Source organism: Schistocerca gregaria, chromosome X (genome assembly GCF_023897955.1).
Source record: "Schistocerca gregaria isolate iqSchGreg1 chromosome X, iqSchGreg1.2, whole genome shotgun sequence".
Classification (NCBI taxonomy): Eukaryota; Metazoa; Arthropoda; class Insecta; order Orthoptera; family Acrididae; genus Schistocerca; species Schistocerca gregaria.
Genome location: NC_064931.1, coordinates 794,960,353 through 794,978,666, shown reverse-complemented (window position 1 = coordinate 794,978,666; position 18,314 = coordinate 794,960,353). Strand labels below are relative to the sequence as shown.

General features: G+C 39.0%; 1 protein-coding gene across 1 annotated transcript in view; it reads right to left on the bottom strand.

Moving 5' to 3' along the window:
* LOC126297466 (protein phosphatase 1 regulatory subunit 37) overlaps positions 1–18,314 on the bottom strand; it is a 203,138-nt gene that overhangs the window by 116,060 nt on the left and 68,764 nt on the right. Inside the window, exon 4 of the mRNA XM_049988342.1 lies at positions 4,857–4,976. Within this exon, the coding sequence (XP_049844299.1) occupies positions 4,857–4,976 (120 nt within the window). The remainder of the gene's footprint in view (positions 1–4,856; positions 4,977–18,314) is intronic.

Here is an 18,314-nt window from a genome sequence, read left to right as displayed (position 1 = left end):
TACACTCATCTTTGTCAATTCAAGAGTTCTGTGCCAAAGAAGGAAATGCTTGTTCTTCCAGACCTCACTACTTGTTACTCATCTTGTTTCCAGAGTTAAAAAACCAGTGTTGGAAGAATGCCACTTCAACTTAACTGATGAGATAATGGAGACTTCATCATGGACACTGAAGGAGAGTCTGAAAGAAGCCTTCCACAACTCACAGTGAAATGGGAACAGTACTAGGACAAAAGAGGTGATATTTGTGGCAAGACAGCTCATAGTTTTCTAGACATGACAAAACCTAAAATATTACAATAAAACAAAAATGAAAATTCATCACCCATTACACCACAGAAAGATCTAGTACGAAAAAAGCAACATTCATTTTTTTAAATTTCTGACCATTACATTAGTCAAATCTGTGTTTTTTAATCAATTTTTAAAAGTAGTTTGAATCAAAGATTGGAAAATTTTTAGATTATTATTTTCACATAAGGTGCTGAACTCTTAAAATCTCATATAAATCATAGTTATTATTTCACCACAGAAGTTTAATATTTAGCACTGAGAATGATTTGGAATGATAAACTCAATAAATATTACCGGCTTCAGTGACAATTTTACTATTTATACACTAAAAATGAACTACACAGTCAATAAGGACTGAAAGCATACAAAATGTGAACAATACTAATCAAAAAATTACAACATTCTAGATGCTAAACAAAGTTTGTGTGAAAATGTATCAAATAGTACTGTGGAATCCATATTAATCGAGATATGGTGCTTGGGGGGAAAAAAAGGTAAAATATGACAATCAGCAGTCAGAATGGAAATGAAAGTGTGCAGTGGTAAGACGAAAACTTTCTTGTACTGTATTTGCACTGACAAATTATGTAGAAATAAAGAACAAGTTAACCCCTCAACCCTTTCCCATCCTCACCCCCTGGGCTAGGATAGTACTTATAAAAGACGAGACTGAAACAAATAACAATAATCTTGTAAACTATGATGAAACATGACAAGTGTGTGACATGTTTTCAGTATACACTAGTAAGTCCATAGTTATAACTTTGTCTGAATAACTTTTTACACCAATGTTTAAAAGTTAAGCAAGTCAAAAACTGCCTGTACATTTCCTTACTAGGATTTTGGACTGCTACAGAAAAAATTAAGGTTAATCACAAGACATTTAACACACAACAGTATCAACAATATGTACTTAGAAAAATATTAACACTGAAAATACAAAGAAAAATGTTATGACCCCAGTAAAACTGTTCCACCAAAAGTAAAACAATCAGTAGAGGATATGATTATCACATTCTGTCAGGTGATTCATGAGCTCTGCTGGCAGACAGTCTCATTGAGAGAAAACTTTGTCAGTCTGGAAATATCCTTGGTGGCTGCTGATGGGGCGCAATTCATTTCCACAAGTCATCCCGGACATACCTTATATTACTTCTATCTGAAAACCTTGTCAGTCAGACTATGTGGTGGATATATTGACCACGGTAAAACCCATATACCACACCACATGTTTTTGCTTTGTTCATGAAGATGGATCCATTTCAAATGCACAGGTGCAACTCAAAAGTAGAAATTTCCTAGTGTCAGGCCCCCACTTTCGTTAACGTAACAGAGAAATGGCTTCATCTTCCATATGACTACTGGATATGTCATTTTCCTCATCTGTTAATGCCAATTGTACTTATGTTTCTTCTTTGTTGTAATGTAAATGTATTTCTGGTGGTTATGATGCTCACAATTTTTAAGATATGTTATACGCTGACAAAAAAAGAAATAACAACACCAAAAATTAGTTAATGTAGAGTACTGAAATTTTGGGAATACATTTGTCTGAGTAAAATATTTAAGTGATGAAAATTGCAAGATCACAGGTTAACGTAAGTGCGAGACAAGCCCCTGCAAAAGTTAAATGCTGGTACGTTAATAACTGATGTAACCATCAGAATGTTGAATGCAAACACACAAACATGACTGCAAACACACAAACATGCATGCATTGTTTTGTACGAGTGCCAGATGTCAGTTTGTGTGATGGAGTTCCATGTCTGTTGTGCTTGGTTGGTCAGTGCTGTTGCAGATGATGTGGGAATTGTTGTCCAATAGCGTCCCATATATGCTCAAATGGAGACAGATCTGGTGATCAAGCAAGTCAAGGAAACATGTCAACACTCTGAAGAGTACATTGGGTTACAACAGTGGTATATGGGTGAGCATTATCCTGTTTGAAAACACCCGTGGAGTGCTGTTCACAGATGATAGCAGAACAGGTCAAATCACCATACTGATATACAAATTTGAAGTCAGGGTGCATTGGGTAACCAGGAGGTTGCTCCTACTGTCATACGGAATCACACCCAAGACCATAACTCAAAGTGTACATCCAGTGTGTCTAGCACACAGACAGGTTTGTTGCAGGATCTCAACTGGTCTCCTTCTAACAAACACATGACCATCATGGGCACCAAGGTAGAACCAGCTTTCATTAGAAAACACAACAGACCTCCACTCTGCCCTCCAATCATCTCTGACTTGACACAACTGAAATCACAAATGGCACTGGTTTGGGGTCAGTGGACTGCACACTACAGGGGACCTGGCTCTACACTGTCCTTGAAGTAACCAATTTGTAACAGTTCATTCTGTCACTGTGGTGTCAAATTGCTGCAGCAGATGCAGTACAGTGCACCACAGCCATACGCCCAAACACAATGGTCTTCCCTCTTGGTAGAGCCACATGGCCATTGGAGCATGGTCTTCTTGTGACCGTACATTCTCATGACCACCACTGTTAAGAATCACGTGCAGTGGCTACATTTCTGCCAAGTCTTTCTACAATATTGCAGAAGAAACATCCACCTTCTCGTAGCCCCATTACATTACCTCATTCAAACTCAGCGAGGAGCTAATAATGGTGTCTTTGTTGTGTTAAGGCATTCTTGAATAACATCAACTCACCTCAACCAATCTCAAAGATAACTAATGTTCACGAATGCTACATCAGGTATTCAAAATAAATCTGATATGCATCCTCTTGGTGGTGCTAGTAGCACCACTCTTATGTGACTGATGTGAAATTTGAATAGAAACGTGCCTTCCAACTTTTGTTTGTCGCACAACTCCTTCTTGGTGTTGCAATTCTTTTTGTCAGTGCATCTCACAGTTATACACGTTTTACCACCTCCCACACCCCATCTCTCTTCATCCCCCTTTCCTTCCTTTCCTCCCCTCCCTCTACCTCCCAGTCTCCCGTACTCCCTCTTCCAACCTCTCTTCCGCCTGGTCTTTTTGCTATTGTTTTCTATTTGCACTATCTCACAGTTTACATAATTGGTTTTTACCACAATGACCTTTTATGGAGGGTTATTATTATTTGTTGCAATTTTATTAGTTTGAAATGTGTACACAGCAAATGGGTTTTAATATCAAAATTTTAATTTTAACATTTTAAGCAAGTTTAGCACAACAGTGTTCATTCACTATCGTGCACCCTTCTCGCACGTACTACTGGTGCCCTCCCTTGCCAGAAGTTTTTCTTAGCCCAAATGCTATGTACACAACGCTTGTGCACCAACTTTACATTGGTGAGGTGATACCAATTGACAACAACAATGTTGTGCATGTTTTAAAATTATTTTGGAGGTGAAATTTTATATCTGACTGATGTCTTTCGGCTATATTTTAACATACCTTCACTGCAACATGTAAACCAGTAAGTCCGAATAATTTTTTTATATTCGTAAAGAGATAGTATATACACAGGGGTTTAAATAAACCTTCCATTTTGCAACTGATTGGCTGTTCATTATTTCTACAAGAAGCTTTCATCCTATGGTTGCTGCTCCCGTTATTTACAAAATTTTAAACAACCATGCATTATTGTTGATTATGGGGAAGATAGGGTCAACAGGAATAGCTACATCTCTGAAAAGTCGCAAATGTGGTTACAGTACCACATGCATGTGCTTCTTGCTGTTAATTGCATTCTTCCAAACACAAATTAAGATATGGAGCCCCCTACATCACTCCAAAAGAAGCCTGGCCACACCAAGACCCAACCACAAGCAAACTATTCTCTTTCCACAATGTACATGTGTCAGTACCAGCTACCAAATTCCCTCCCGAACTAACATTTTCTTCATTAATTTATGGACCAATCTCTATGTTGGTGACTTCATAATGAACAGTCTGGCATAGAGACCAAAGGACCAACTGGTCTGGACTTCCCATATGGAGCTTGGAAATTGCTGAGAACTGCAGGAGACAAGTGTGTTGCCAATATCCTTAGTTTTTGTAGTGCAGATAACTCTTGAAAATTGGTTTATCTTGTACTGATATGAATGTGATGAATCACATTCCTATTTGAAGAGTTTCATGTAGAGAGCGCACAACCATGGTTCTGGGGAAAAGAGAAAGTCATTTAAAGTGAGTGATGACCTTGTCCTTATATTTTCCTCTTTCCTTCTATGTTTAACTTCTGTACTGTTGTAGTATTCTCTTGAGTGATTTCAAGAAAGAAGGAAAAGCCTACATGACACTGTCAGCACATCATTTAAACTATTATCCTACTGCTAGTTTTGTGTTTTATTGTCATAACAGCTTAGTACATCATAAAAGAGAAGAGAATTGTTTAAGAGTCTGTAAAGATACATTCTCACTGTGCTGTCATGATTCAGTTTTTCATCAATAAAAAAGAACAAAAGTTTTGTAATTTGTGTATACATAATGTTCATAAATAAATCAGGTATCACGTACTTCTACCACTCCATTCTGACACAGTGACATTAACTTTACATACATCATTTCTGTTCCCATGCATAACACACCAATGATTAGATGTTTCTTACCTTCTTGATCATACGTGAACATGCCTGCCATCCTCGAACACCAATATTGGGGTTGGAAGATATGTTCAAATGAACAGCTGCCTCATAATATTCTACCATGTCAAATAATGCAACTGACCCCTGAAATAAGAAAACAACAATGAATAGCTGAGGCGATTATATTCTTTGACAACTTATCATGGCTTACAATCTAACATTATCCAGAAATAATTGAAAATGACTATGGAACATAGCTAAGACTTAATTTTAGTATGCAGTAACTGACAGCAGATGCCCAAGAATGGATTGATAATAAACTTGAAAATGCAGTTACTAAAACAGACAAAATATGACAGATTGGGCAAATGTCTTATTATAATAATTCTCATAGCTAAAGATGTCAAACAGCAGTCTCAGCATTTTCTCTGCAAAGAGACTGTAAAAGGAAAAAACATTTGGGTTGAATTTTCTGCCAATTATGAGGTCACTTGAGGTTAAGCACAAGCTCAAATAGGGCCAAGATATCCTTTTCAAAAGGAAACATCATGGCATTCACTTATAATAATTCAAGGATGCCGTGGAACACTATACCAAATGGCAAAATAGGAGTTTTAATCCCATTTCTCCCCACTTCCAGTGCCTTATCCAGTACCACAACTCAGTATGGAAACTGTAATGAGCATTACAATAACAATAATTATTATAATTACCATCATCATTTCAATATTATGTGTAATTATTTTACCACCGAAACTGCTGATTATTGTTTCCAGTGACATGGCAAGCACATATTAAGTTAAATGGAACATTACTTCCCATTGACACAAAACCCAAAGCAATCACTGCCTTGCAAGAACAGAACAAATGAGGGAAAGAGTGACCCACTCATCCTGGGGTCTGAATGACCATTCCTATTTCCTCCATGTGGAAGAACCTAACAGTACTGAAAGGCAGGATTAGTGTTCTCAGATTTACCTATCTCCATCGACAGCACTTGAATTTTGGTCCCTAAGGTAAGTACTGGCCAGTCACTCTGTCTCTTCATAATTAATGTTTTTATTAAGATTTATGTGTCCTCCAACGATAATTGTTCAAGATAATTGCAATCAGTATAGCTATTTTTTAAAGTTTTTGGGTAACTTCCTCTTAGCTAAGTTCATCGGAACTGTTGAAACTCACCCGAACATTATGTTGGCAGGACACCTACAGCAACTGCCCACTTCTAGTATTAGAATCATTGCAAAGGATATAGCAACACTAAAAACACTGGCAGTTAAAGTAATTTTAACATGTATTCATTTATTTAAAATTCAATTACCACATTTTCTCAAGTCAAATGGGCAGTTAACAAATCTTCAAGCACTACTTAAATGATAATTAAAAATAAGTTTTGCAATTCTCAGAAATCTTCAACTAAATGATTGCCATTTTTCCCCCCTCATAGGGATGATACCCGATAGGCAAAGTAATTTGGTAAAGCTATAACAGATCAGAATAATTCAATCATTTCTTTTAAATCCAAAGAACAGTAACTTCTCAAATACATTACTGTCAAATTTTATTTCTAAGGAGCTTACATCAAAGTAGAGAAATTTGTTGTCTGAATTAGCTGTTACAAAGGAAATGATAGAAATAAGTTCTTGTAATTCAAGAACAGAGAACCTGTCTTGCTAAATTTTATTAATCACCATATGCTTCCAATCCAGTGTCCCCAACAATTTATAAGTAAGTTCTTTAAGCAAATTACAATATTTTAGCCGCTTTTCTGTGGAAAATATTAAGATCCATTCTTAAAGCAAAGAATCCCATAGAAATATGGACAATTTATCACAATATTTTGCACAGTGTTAAACAGAGTACCACAGACAACAGCACAGAACCACAGAGGAGAGTTCAGTACTATTTTGATACTAAATAAGGATTTTTAAACACCACCTTCTGCAAAACACAATCTTTCTCCTTTACCCAACTATGTTTTGACACATATGTCATGTTCAAATCTCATTTCATTTCTATAAAATATAACACTTTTTTTATTTATTGAAAGTCGTGCAACATGTACCTCTCCATTTTACAGTGATTCCTCATCTAAAACTACATTAGTTTTTACAGATGGGATTGTACATTGACATGAACATTACGTATATCTGTGGCCTGCTGCATACAAAAATGTTCAATAACAAAGTAATAAACATTTATCATTTTGACATTCACATCAAGTGAGAATTGCTTCAGACTGTGTGAAAATGCTGTTTTATTTTTAAGTGAAATTATATAAATAATGAAATCATTACTACAAATGAGAGTTGTAGTATTTGTTTTACAGCTCACACAGGTTAATTAAGATGGGCACTGAAATGTTCTTTTATATTCTACTTTGTATTTCTAGTTAATGAAGTACACCTGCAAACAGAAAAAAATTAATCGCACAATAGATTTTCAGATAAAAATTACATTTTGAACATTGTTTTCCCTACTACCACAATTTCTTCGCAAAAGATCAGTTTTTGTAGGCCCCTAAGTATTTGTATAGATTACAGGCAACGAGTTTTACTTAGTATAGTTAGTTGCATGTTCCATGGATCACAATTGCAATTTGTCATGATGTAGGGTGAACACACACATACACACACACACACACACACACACACAAAATAAAATAATATTCTACGTAATAGGAATGGTTGTCAACCAGATGTAATTTCAGTTTGTGCTTGAGTTTCATTATATTATCTATTAATGTCCTTACATCACTGAATAGGTGATCAAAGATTGTTACAGCTGAACACCTCACTACTTTCTGTGCCATAATAAAACTGAGTGAAGAGTACTGCAAGCCATTCCCCATCTAGCTTTATTTTTAAGACTGTTACTGTTGTTTTCAAACTATGATTGATTGTTGACAACAAACTACATAAGGGACTAAATGTACTATTACGCTGTTGTTAGTATGTTCAACAGTTTAGAGCGCTGTATACGTGAGAGGTCTGGTATTAACCTTATTACACAATTCTTTGTAACCAACATTTTCTTCCTATATTATGAGTTAATTCACAATATGACAGCATAAAACATTAGTGGATGAATACAGGAAAAGTAAACCATCTTTTTGATATTTTCATCTCCAAAATCTGATATTACCCATAATACAAAACTTGTAAACCTTAGACATCTTACAATATCCGTAATGTGTAATTTCCAGTTCACTTTCTTTTCTACATAAGCAGCTAACAATTTAGAATATTCTCTTTCATCTACCAATTTACCCTAACATACTATTTCTAATGGTGTGGTCAGGCACTGTGCAGCACTGAACTGCATGCATTGAGTTTTATCTAAATTTAGCAACATTCTGTTTGCAGAGAACTAGTTATTAATTTTCAAGAAAATTTTATTTACATTTTTTAACTGTTGAAGTTTCCCCATTAGGATTGCTTACAATACTTACAGTGTCAACAAAAATAAATATTTCTTCTTCTTGAACGTATGATGGAAGATTATTTCTATACAACAAGACAAGAGCAAGCCCAATATCAACCACTATGGTAGGTCTGTAGTGAATAATCCCCATCCTGAGAATGCTTCTTTGCTGCATAAACTCCTTGAATTTCTTAATGTGACACACTGCATCCCTTTGGTCACCACTAAGATTTCTGATAGTGTAATATTTGAGCTTCTCTAGGAAAATACTGACTACGCTTTGTGGAAAGACGCTTTTGAAATTCAAGTTGAGACACGGCATCTTATTCAGGAAGCAATGTGTTATGGGTTTTGTGCAAATAATCTTTTCTAGTACCACTGAGACCTTTGAGGAGGTGGTAAATATTGAGACTGGTCAATATACACACATCAAAAAAGCTTTGCAGCACTTCAGTTCCGCGAGTTCTGGAACCTGTACAGAAAGATGGAATTGAGATCAACATAAACATTATTTCTGCCCAATTCATTGCTCATGAAAATCATGCATTCAATGTTGTACCACCAGCGAGACCTTCATTAGTGGTGGTCCAAATTGTTGTACACACCGGTACCTCTAACACCCAGTAGCATGTCCTCTTGCATTGATGCATGCCTGTATTCATCGTGGCATACTATCCACAAGTTCATCAAGGCACTGTTGATCCAGATTGTCCCACTCCTCAACGGCGATTAACCGTAGATCCCTCAGAGTGGTTGGTGGGTCACGTTCTCCATAAACAGCCCTTTTCAATCCATCCCACGCACGTTTGGTAGAGTAGATGTCTGGAGAACATGCTGGCCACGCTAGTTGAGTGATATCATTCACAAGATGTGCACGACGAAGAAGAATGCCTCGCCAATATGCTGCCAATACGGTTGCACTATAGTCAGAGGACGGCATTCATGTATCGTACAGCCGTCACGGCACCTTCCATGACCACCAGCGGCATATATCGGCACCACATAATGACACCCCAAAATAGCAGGGAACCTCCACCTTGCTGCACTTGCTGGACAGTGTGTCTAAGGCATTCAGCCTGACCGGGTTGCCTTCAAACACGTCTCCAATGACTGTCTGGTTGAAGTCATACGCAACACTCATCGGTGAAGAGAAAGTGGTGCCAATTCTGAGTAGTCCATTTGGCATATTGTTGGGCCCATCTGTACCGGTCTGCATGGTGTCGTGGTTGCAAAGCTGGACGCTGCATTAGACGTCAGGGTTGAAGTTGCACATCACACAGCCTACTGCACACAGTTTGAGTTGTAACATAATGTCCTGTGGCTGCACGAAAAGCATTATTCAACATGGTGACATTGCTGCCAGGGTTCCTCCAAGCCATAATCCATAGATAGCGGCCATCCACTGCAATAGCAACCCTTGGGCAGCCTGAGCGAGGCATGTCATCGACAGTTCCTGTCTCTCTCTGTATCTCCACCATGTCCGAACATCACTACTTTGGTTCACTCTGAGATGCCTGGACACTACCTTGTTGAGAGCCCTTCATGGGGCGAAGTAACAATGCAAACGTGATCAAACAACGGTACTGACCATCTACGCATGGTTAAACTACAGGCAACATGAGCTGTGTACCTCCTTCCTGGTGGAATGAATGGAACTGATTGGCTGTCTGAGACTCTCCATCTAATAGGCACTGCGCATGCATGGTTGTTTACATCTTTGGGCGGGTTTAGTGACATCTCTGAACAGTCAAAGGGGCTGTGTCTGTGATACAGAATCCACAGCCAATGTCTATCTTCAGGAGTTCTAGGAACCGGGGTGACGCAAAACTTTTTTTGATGAGTGTATATTGACATATGTCTTACTACCTTTCTTGAAAAGGGGTGTGATAATGGCAGGTTTCAGTCTGTCTGGAAATATCCAATGTGATGATTATGTATTGCATATGTAACTGTTATGCAGTGCACATGTGTGTATAACCGGGTACTAGTTTTAGTACAATACCTGATAAATTGTTAACTCCATGAGGGTTTTTGGTTTTGATGGAGTTAATTACACTCTTATTTTCTCTGGTAAAGTGTGGAGTAATTGTAATTTGCCTTTATTATGTGACACTGCTTCTTACATGTACACTCATGATCCAAAACATTATGACCATCTGCTTAATAACTTGTTTGTCTGCCTTTGGAAAAGAACACATCACTGATTCTGCAATCAGGGGTCCAACAGTTTGTTCGTAGGTTTGTGGAGGTACGCAACATTAGACATCTATGCACAGGTCACGTAATTCACATAAATAATGGGCTACTGATAAGCATACACTGTGATGGCACCTGATAGCGACCCACATGGGTTTCATAGGATTTACGTCAGGTGAATTTGGTTGCCAAGGCATGAACATGAGTTCACTATAATGCTCCTTAAACCACTGTAGCATAGTTCTGGCTCCAAGACGTGCACAATTATGCTCCTGAAAGACATCATCATCATTGGCGAAGACATCAAGCATGAAAGGATGCAGGTGCTTTGGAACTGTCAGCGTGTCCTCGATTATGATCACAGGTCTCACACGAGCACAGCAGAATATCTCCCATGACATAACACTGATCCCACCATCCTGCATTCACGGCATGCTGCATGTTTCGAGCTACCTTTCACCTCAATTATGGCATTTGTGGAGACGCCCATCTACCTAGTGTAGCAAAAACGTAATGCACAATTATGCTCCTGAAAGACATCATCATCATTGGCGAAGACATCAAGCATGAAAGGATGCAGGTGCTTTGGAACTGTCAGCGTGTCCTCGATTATGATCACAGGTCTCACACAAGCACAGCAGAATATCTCCCATGACATAACACTGATCCCACCATCCTGCATTCACGGCATGCTGCATGTTTCGAGCTACCTTTCACCTCAATTATGGCATTTGTGGAGACGCCCATCTACCTAGTGTAGCAAAAACGTAATTCACCTGAAGAGCCGACATATTTCCATTGGTCGACAGCTGAATCCCGATGGTCCAGTACCCACTGCAATCATAACTGACAATGACACTGGATCCCAGGAACACATAGGGGTGATCTGCTGCAGAGGTTCATGTTCAACAATGTACGATCAATGTTGTTGTTGTTGTTGTTGTTGTTGTGGTCTTCAGTCCTGAGACTGGTTTGATGCAGCTCTCCATGCTACTCTATCCTGTGAAAGCTTCTTCATCTCCCAGTACATAATGCAACCTACATCCTTGTGAATCTGCTTAGTGTATTCATCTCTTGGTCTCCCTCTATGATTTTTACCCTCCACACTGCCCTCCAGTGCTAAATTTGTGATCCCTTGATGCCTCAGGACATGTCTACCAACCGGTCCCTTCTTTTTTGTCAAGTTGTGCCACAAACTCCTCTTCTCCCCAATTCTATTCAATACCTCCTCATTAGTTATGTGATCTACCCATCTAATCTTCAGCATTCTTCTGTAGCACCACATTTCGAAAGCTTCTATTCTCTTCTCGTCCAAACTATTTATCATCCATGTTTCACTTCCATACATGGCTACACTCCATACAAATACTTTCAGAAACGACTTCCTGACACTTAAATCTATACTCGATGTTACCAAATTTCTCTTCTTCAGAAACGCTTTCCTTGCCATTGCCAGTCTACATTTTATATCCTCTCTACTTCGACCATCATCAGTTATTTTACTCCCTAAATAGCAAAACTCCTTTACTATTTTAAGTGTCTCATTTCCTAATCTAATTCCCTCAGCATCACCCGATTTAATTTGACTACATTCCATTATCCTCGTTTTGCTTTTCTTGGTGTTCATCTTATATCCTCCTTTCAAGACACTGTCCATTCCGTTCAGTGACATGTATAATGTGATACCTGTCAATTCTAAATTTGGATGCATTTATGGGTGGATTTCCATCAAGCTGTCTCTGACAGAATTACAATGTCATCGGCAAACTTCAAAGTTTTTATTTCTTCTCCATGAATTTTAATACCTACTCCAAATTTTTCTTTTGTTTCCTTTGCTGCTTGCTCAATATACAGATTGAATAACATCGGGGAGAGGCTACAACCCTGTCTCACTCCCTTCCCAACCACTGCTTTCCTTTCATGCCCCTCGACTCTTATAACTGCCATCTGGTTTCTGTACAAATTGTAAATAGCCTTTCGCTCCCTGTATTTCACCCCTGCCACCTTCAGAATTTGAAAGAGAATATTCCAGTCAACATTGTCAAAAGCTTTCTCTAAGTCTACAAAAGCTAGAAATGTAGGTTTGCCTTTTCTTAATCTTTCTTCTAAGATAATTCGTAAGGTTAGTATTGCCTCACATGTTCCAACATTTCTGTGGGATCCAAACTGATCTTCCTCAAGGTCCGCTTCTACCAGTTTTTCCATTTGTCTCTAAAGAATTCGCATTAGTATTTTGCAGCTGTGACTTATTAAACTGATAGTTCGGTAATTTTCACATCTGTCAACTCCTGCTTTCTTTGGGATTGGAATTACTATATTCTTCTTGAAGTCTGAGGGTATTTCGCCTGTCTCATAATCTTGCTCACTAGATGGTACAGTTTTGTCATGACTGGCTCTGCCAAGGCCGTCAGTAGTTCTAATGGAATGTTGTCTACTCCCGGGGCCTTGTTTCGACTCAGGTCTTTCAGTGGTCTGTCAAACTATTCACGCAGTATCTTATCTCCCATTTCGTCTTCATCTACATCCTCTTCCATTTCCATAATGTTGTCCTCAAGTACATCGCCCTTGTATAAACCCCCTATATACTTCTTCCATCTTTCCGCCTTCCCTTCTTTGCTTAGAACTGGGTTTCCATCTGAGCTCCTGATATTCATGCAAGTGGCTCTCTTTTAAAGCTTGATGGAAATCCACCCATAAATGCATCAAATTTAGAATTGACAGGTATCACATTATACATGTCTCTCCAATCAACTTCCTTTAATGTTGTCTTTAAATTTTGTTGTCTCTCTCTACCAACTGAGCTAGCCAAGCATGTTGGTAAAGCACTTGACCTCAAAATGCAAAGGTTCCAAGTTCAAGACTCGGTCTAGTACACAGTTTTAATCTGCCAGAAAGTTTCATATCAGCGCACATTCCGCTGCAGAGTGAAAATTTCATTGTGGCAACATCCACCAGGCTGTGGCTACACCATTTGTCTGTAATATCCATTCTTCCAGGGTGCTAGTCCTGCAAGTTTCGTAGAGAACTTCTGTGAAGTTTGAAGGTAGTAGACAGGGTACTGGTGGAAGTAAAGCTATGTGCATGGGTCATCAGTTATGGTTGGGTAGCTCAGCTGGTAGAGCACTTGCCCATGAAAGGCAATGGTCTCGAGTTCAAGTCTCGGTCTGGCATACAGTTTTAATCTGTCAGTATATCATTGATTAAGGATTCACATACATATATGTTGTCTTTTAGTTTAGTGTTTTTCTACATAATTCTAGTGGAAAAATTAACAACAGAACTAAGGTTTATTTGACATTTCCCAAGAGTTTCTTTTATATGAATCTTTCAGAAAATTAATATTAAAATCTAATATTGGCATAGCAATGACTCACATTTTTCTAAGAATTTTATCATTTCTCAATGGAGCTCTACGTATTGTAATATTTACAAATGACTTCGCCAGTAGCACAAATTTCCAAGTGCAAGCTACCCATTGCTGACCTAAGTAGAACCTCCTGGATTCAATAGATTTTTTTTTCTTTTTTCTTTACAAAGGTAACAACTCCTCCTTTGTCCATATTTTTGCTTACAGAAACGGGGTGCTAATTTATAATCATCTATGTTTAACATATGGGTCCCTGTATTTACATAGTGTACAGACAGATGTGATACATCAATCTTCCTTGAGAGATTCTCTGTTTTGTAAACAAGAAAGAAGTTTATTAACTTTCAATAAATGATGTATACAACCAATAAGTTGCATAAAGTTTATTGTAATAAGCCTTGGCCAGGTTTCAATACCAACAGGGGTGTCTAGAGGTATTGAAATCTGGTGAAGGCTTATTACAATGAATTTTACACAACTGATTAGCTGTAAATATGATTTATTGAAAGTTTCTTTATGGTTGCTGCTTTCAGCCATGATTAAAATTGTTTATTAACTTAGTTTTTACATGCTCTGACATTCTGATGCTCAACGCGCGTGTACATGCATGCATGTTATTACTTCATTTGTTTGGACCTCTTTTGAAGCAGTTTGTCTGAATAAGATATTTAACTTCTTGCACCTATTATCAGCATACAGAATATGTTTCCAGGTATGTGAGAGGCTCCAAGACTTCATAAGTAACAGAAATCACACTTGTTGTACTCGATGGCAAGTGTTCACCAGAGGCAATGGTATAGAAGGAGTGCCTGAGGAAAATGTGATACGACTGGTGTTATTTTCTATATACATAAATGATCTGGTGGGCAGCGTAAGCAGCAGTCTGTGGCTGTTTGCTGACAATGCTCTGGTGTATGGGAAGGTGTAGTCATTGAGTAACTGTAGTAGGATTCAAGATGGTTTACACAAGTTTCTAGTTGGTGTGATGAATGGCAGCTAGCTTTAAATGTAGAAAAATGTGTGGTAATGCAGATGAGAAGGAAAAACAAACCCATAATGTTCGAATACAGTATTAGTAGTGTGCTGCTTGACACAGCATAAGTATCTTGGCATAATGTCGCAAAGCAATATGAAATGTAATGAGCATGTAAGGGCTATAGCACGGAAGGTGAATAATTGACTTTGGCTAATTGGGAGAATTTTAGCAAAGTGTGACTTATCTGTAAAGGAGGCTGCATATAGCACACTAGTGTAAACCATTGTTGAGTACTGTTTGAGTGCTTTGGATCTGCACCAGGTTGGTTTAAAGGAAGACGCCGAAGCTAATAAGAGGCGGTCTGCTACATTTGTTACTGGTAGGTTTGAAAAACATACAAGTATTACAGATATGCTTCAGAAACTCAAATGGGAATCGCTGCAGGGAAGGTGACATTCTTTTTGAGGAGCACTACTGAGAAAATTTAGAGAACTGGAATACTGGCATTTAAGGCTGACTACAGAACAGTTCTACTGTTGTCAATGCACAGGACCATAAAGATAAGATTAGAGAGATTATGGCTCGTGGAGGGATATAGACAGTTGTTTTCCCTTTGCCCTCTTAGCTAGTGGAACAGAAAAGGACATGACTAGTAGTGGTACAGTACACCCTCTGCCACACATCATAGGGCTGCTTGTGGAGTATGTACACTTATGTTCAGAAAAAACAGAGCACCCTGAACAACTAGAGATAGGTTGGTTATATTCACAGGACAAGTACATTAGTATGTTCTACTGAAACGACTAGCATTTGAATCATGTTGCCCTGCGGGTTTAAGGTCAACATCGATATCGGCAATGCAACACTACCTACTGGTGATATGTAGCCTGCGGCTCTTGTTGTCACTATAAAATGAAGGTAATGGATCAGTGTGACCTGTGTAGAAACACAGGAAGCCTCGCAGATGTACGCACGAACTGCACCATCAAGTAAGTGAGTTTGAAAGAGGGCACATTATTGGCATTAGAGAATGTGAAGCATCCCTCCGGGAAAGTGCTGCTCATGTGAGACAAAGTGTTTTGGCAGTGCAGAGGCAACAGAGTACCTGATTGTAAACTATCGGGGGTGATAGTCTGTCGTCGTTTATTACAGTATGGGTTACGTGCATGTCGTCCACTTCTCTGCCTACCTTTGACGAATATGTAGAAACATGCTAGAGGGCAATGGTGTCTGGAATTACATCACTGGCAACAGGAATGGCATCAGATAGTGTTTTCGGATGAATCCAGGTTCTGTCTGTTTGCAAATGATGGTTCGCCTCACACAGAGGGAGCGGCATCACAGTGACTGCACTACATAAGACATATAACACCAACTCAAGGCCTTATGGTGTGGGATGCTATTGAATATAACCACAAATCACAGTTGATGTGTGTACTGTGCACTGTGACTAGTGTGATCTCCATGAATGACGTCATGCAACCCATAGCCATACCCTTACTGTACACCACCACAGTTGCTATTTTTCAGCAAGACACTGCACAACCACATTTTGCTGGATGAACACATGTCTTCTTGGTGTCAGAGGATGTCAGACTTTTGCCCCAGCCAGCCAGATCACCAGACTTGTCGTCACTCAAAAATGTGTGGGATATGGTGAAACGACAGGTGCAGCGCTGTGGCCCAATGCCAAACACCCTAGATGAACCAGGTGAATACATCATGGATGGTTATACTACAGGATACCATTCGCACCTTATACATGTCAATGCTGTCGTCCATGGAACAAGTTATCAGTACCCATGGCAGAACTGTGCCTACTACACAACAGGACACATGTTGAACTGAGTTGACTGAAATGCTAATCATTTCTGAAGAACATATTAATGAACATTTTTGGTGAATATGAACATTCTATGTCTAGTCTTTCAAGGTGTTCTGTTTTTCTGAACATGAGTGTATGTAGATGTAGATCAGAGGAACTCTACCACTGGATCATTTGTGGTGGTTCAAATCTCTCTGAGCACTATGGGACTTAACTGCTGTGGTCATCAGTCCCCTAGAACTTAGAACTACTTAAACCTAACTGAACTAAGGACATCACACACATCCATGCCCGAGGCAGGATTCGAACCTGCGACCACAGCGGTCGCACGGTTCCAGACTGTAGCGCCTAGAACCGCTCAGCCACACCGGCCGGCTTGTGGTGGTGCACCTCCTCTTCTATATATTTTCAACTATCAGTTCAGCATATCAATCTTCTCCCCTCCTATATATTCATAACACTGTTAACAAACATTATAATATATTAGCATTAAATACAACAAACTAGAGTTAATTAAATATCCCATTCTCAGTCGTTACAATTAACTTGCAGTTACTCACAAATAAATACGGTAATTATCGCATGGCAGTGAAACTTGGTAGATACACTAATGCATTAATGCGGAAGCAATTTTTGCTGGAAGAAAGAAGTTCCAATTTTGACCGCTGTGTGAAAATCTGGTGTCTTGAACAACACAAGCAAGATGTATACATGTGTTTCCATATGTAATGGATTAGGAATGGGACGTGGGCAGAAAAGGTGAAACATGAGAGAAATGCATAATGTTGATTCTACTATTAACCACCACTTACACAATATGTTGAATACGAGCACCAGAGACGTCAACAAGAAGCTGTATCCATAAAGTGACGTGGTCAACAGTTGCTCGCAGCACTTGCGGTGGAATCTGAGCAATTTGTTCCTGTATACTGGCCTTCAGATCATCTACAGACCAAACACATCCCTAGAAAATGCATTCTTTTAGATATCCCCAGAGCCAAGAGTCATATGGATTCAGATCAGGTGATCTTACAGACCATACATCTGGAAAACCTGTGAAGATAACACATTCATGGAAGGTTGCATTAAGCAGCTCTTTCACTGGGCAAGCAACAGGATGTGTTGCCCCATCTTCCACAAAAACAGTGGTTTCCACACAGTTGTGCTCTTCCATAGCAGGGGTCACATGCTATAAAGGGAGTTCTTAATAATGTGCAGATGCCACAGTACACATCACAGGCCCTTTGGGTGTTCTCTTCAAAGAATAATGGACTGACAATGAAGGTGCTTGTGAATCTGCACCACACAGTCACATATGGTAAGTGCAATGGCTCTTTGTGCACAGCACAAGGTTTAACAGTAGCCCAAATTTGGCACTTCTGTGTATTCACTGCACCCTGTAGTGTAAAATGTGCCTTGTCACTCCATAGAATATTGTCTGGTCACATGTCATCAACTTGAATCCATGCCAGAAACCTTAGAGCAAATTCAGAATGTTGCTGCAGATCATGAAGTTTCAGTTGCTGCACCATCTGGATCTTGTATGGGTACCAGAGTAAAGTAGACCACAACACTTTCCATACTGTTGACTGTGGGAAAGACAATTGTTGTGATACTGCACGAGCACTAGCACTTTCCAGGAGACATGTTAAATGGTCAATTACCTTATCAATAACTTCCACCGGGATAGGACAC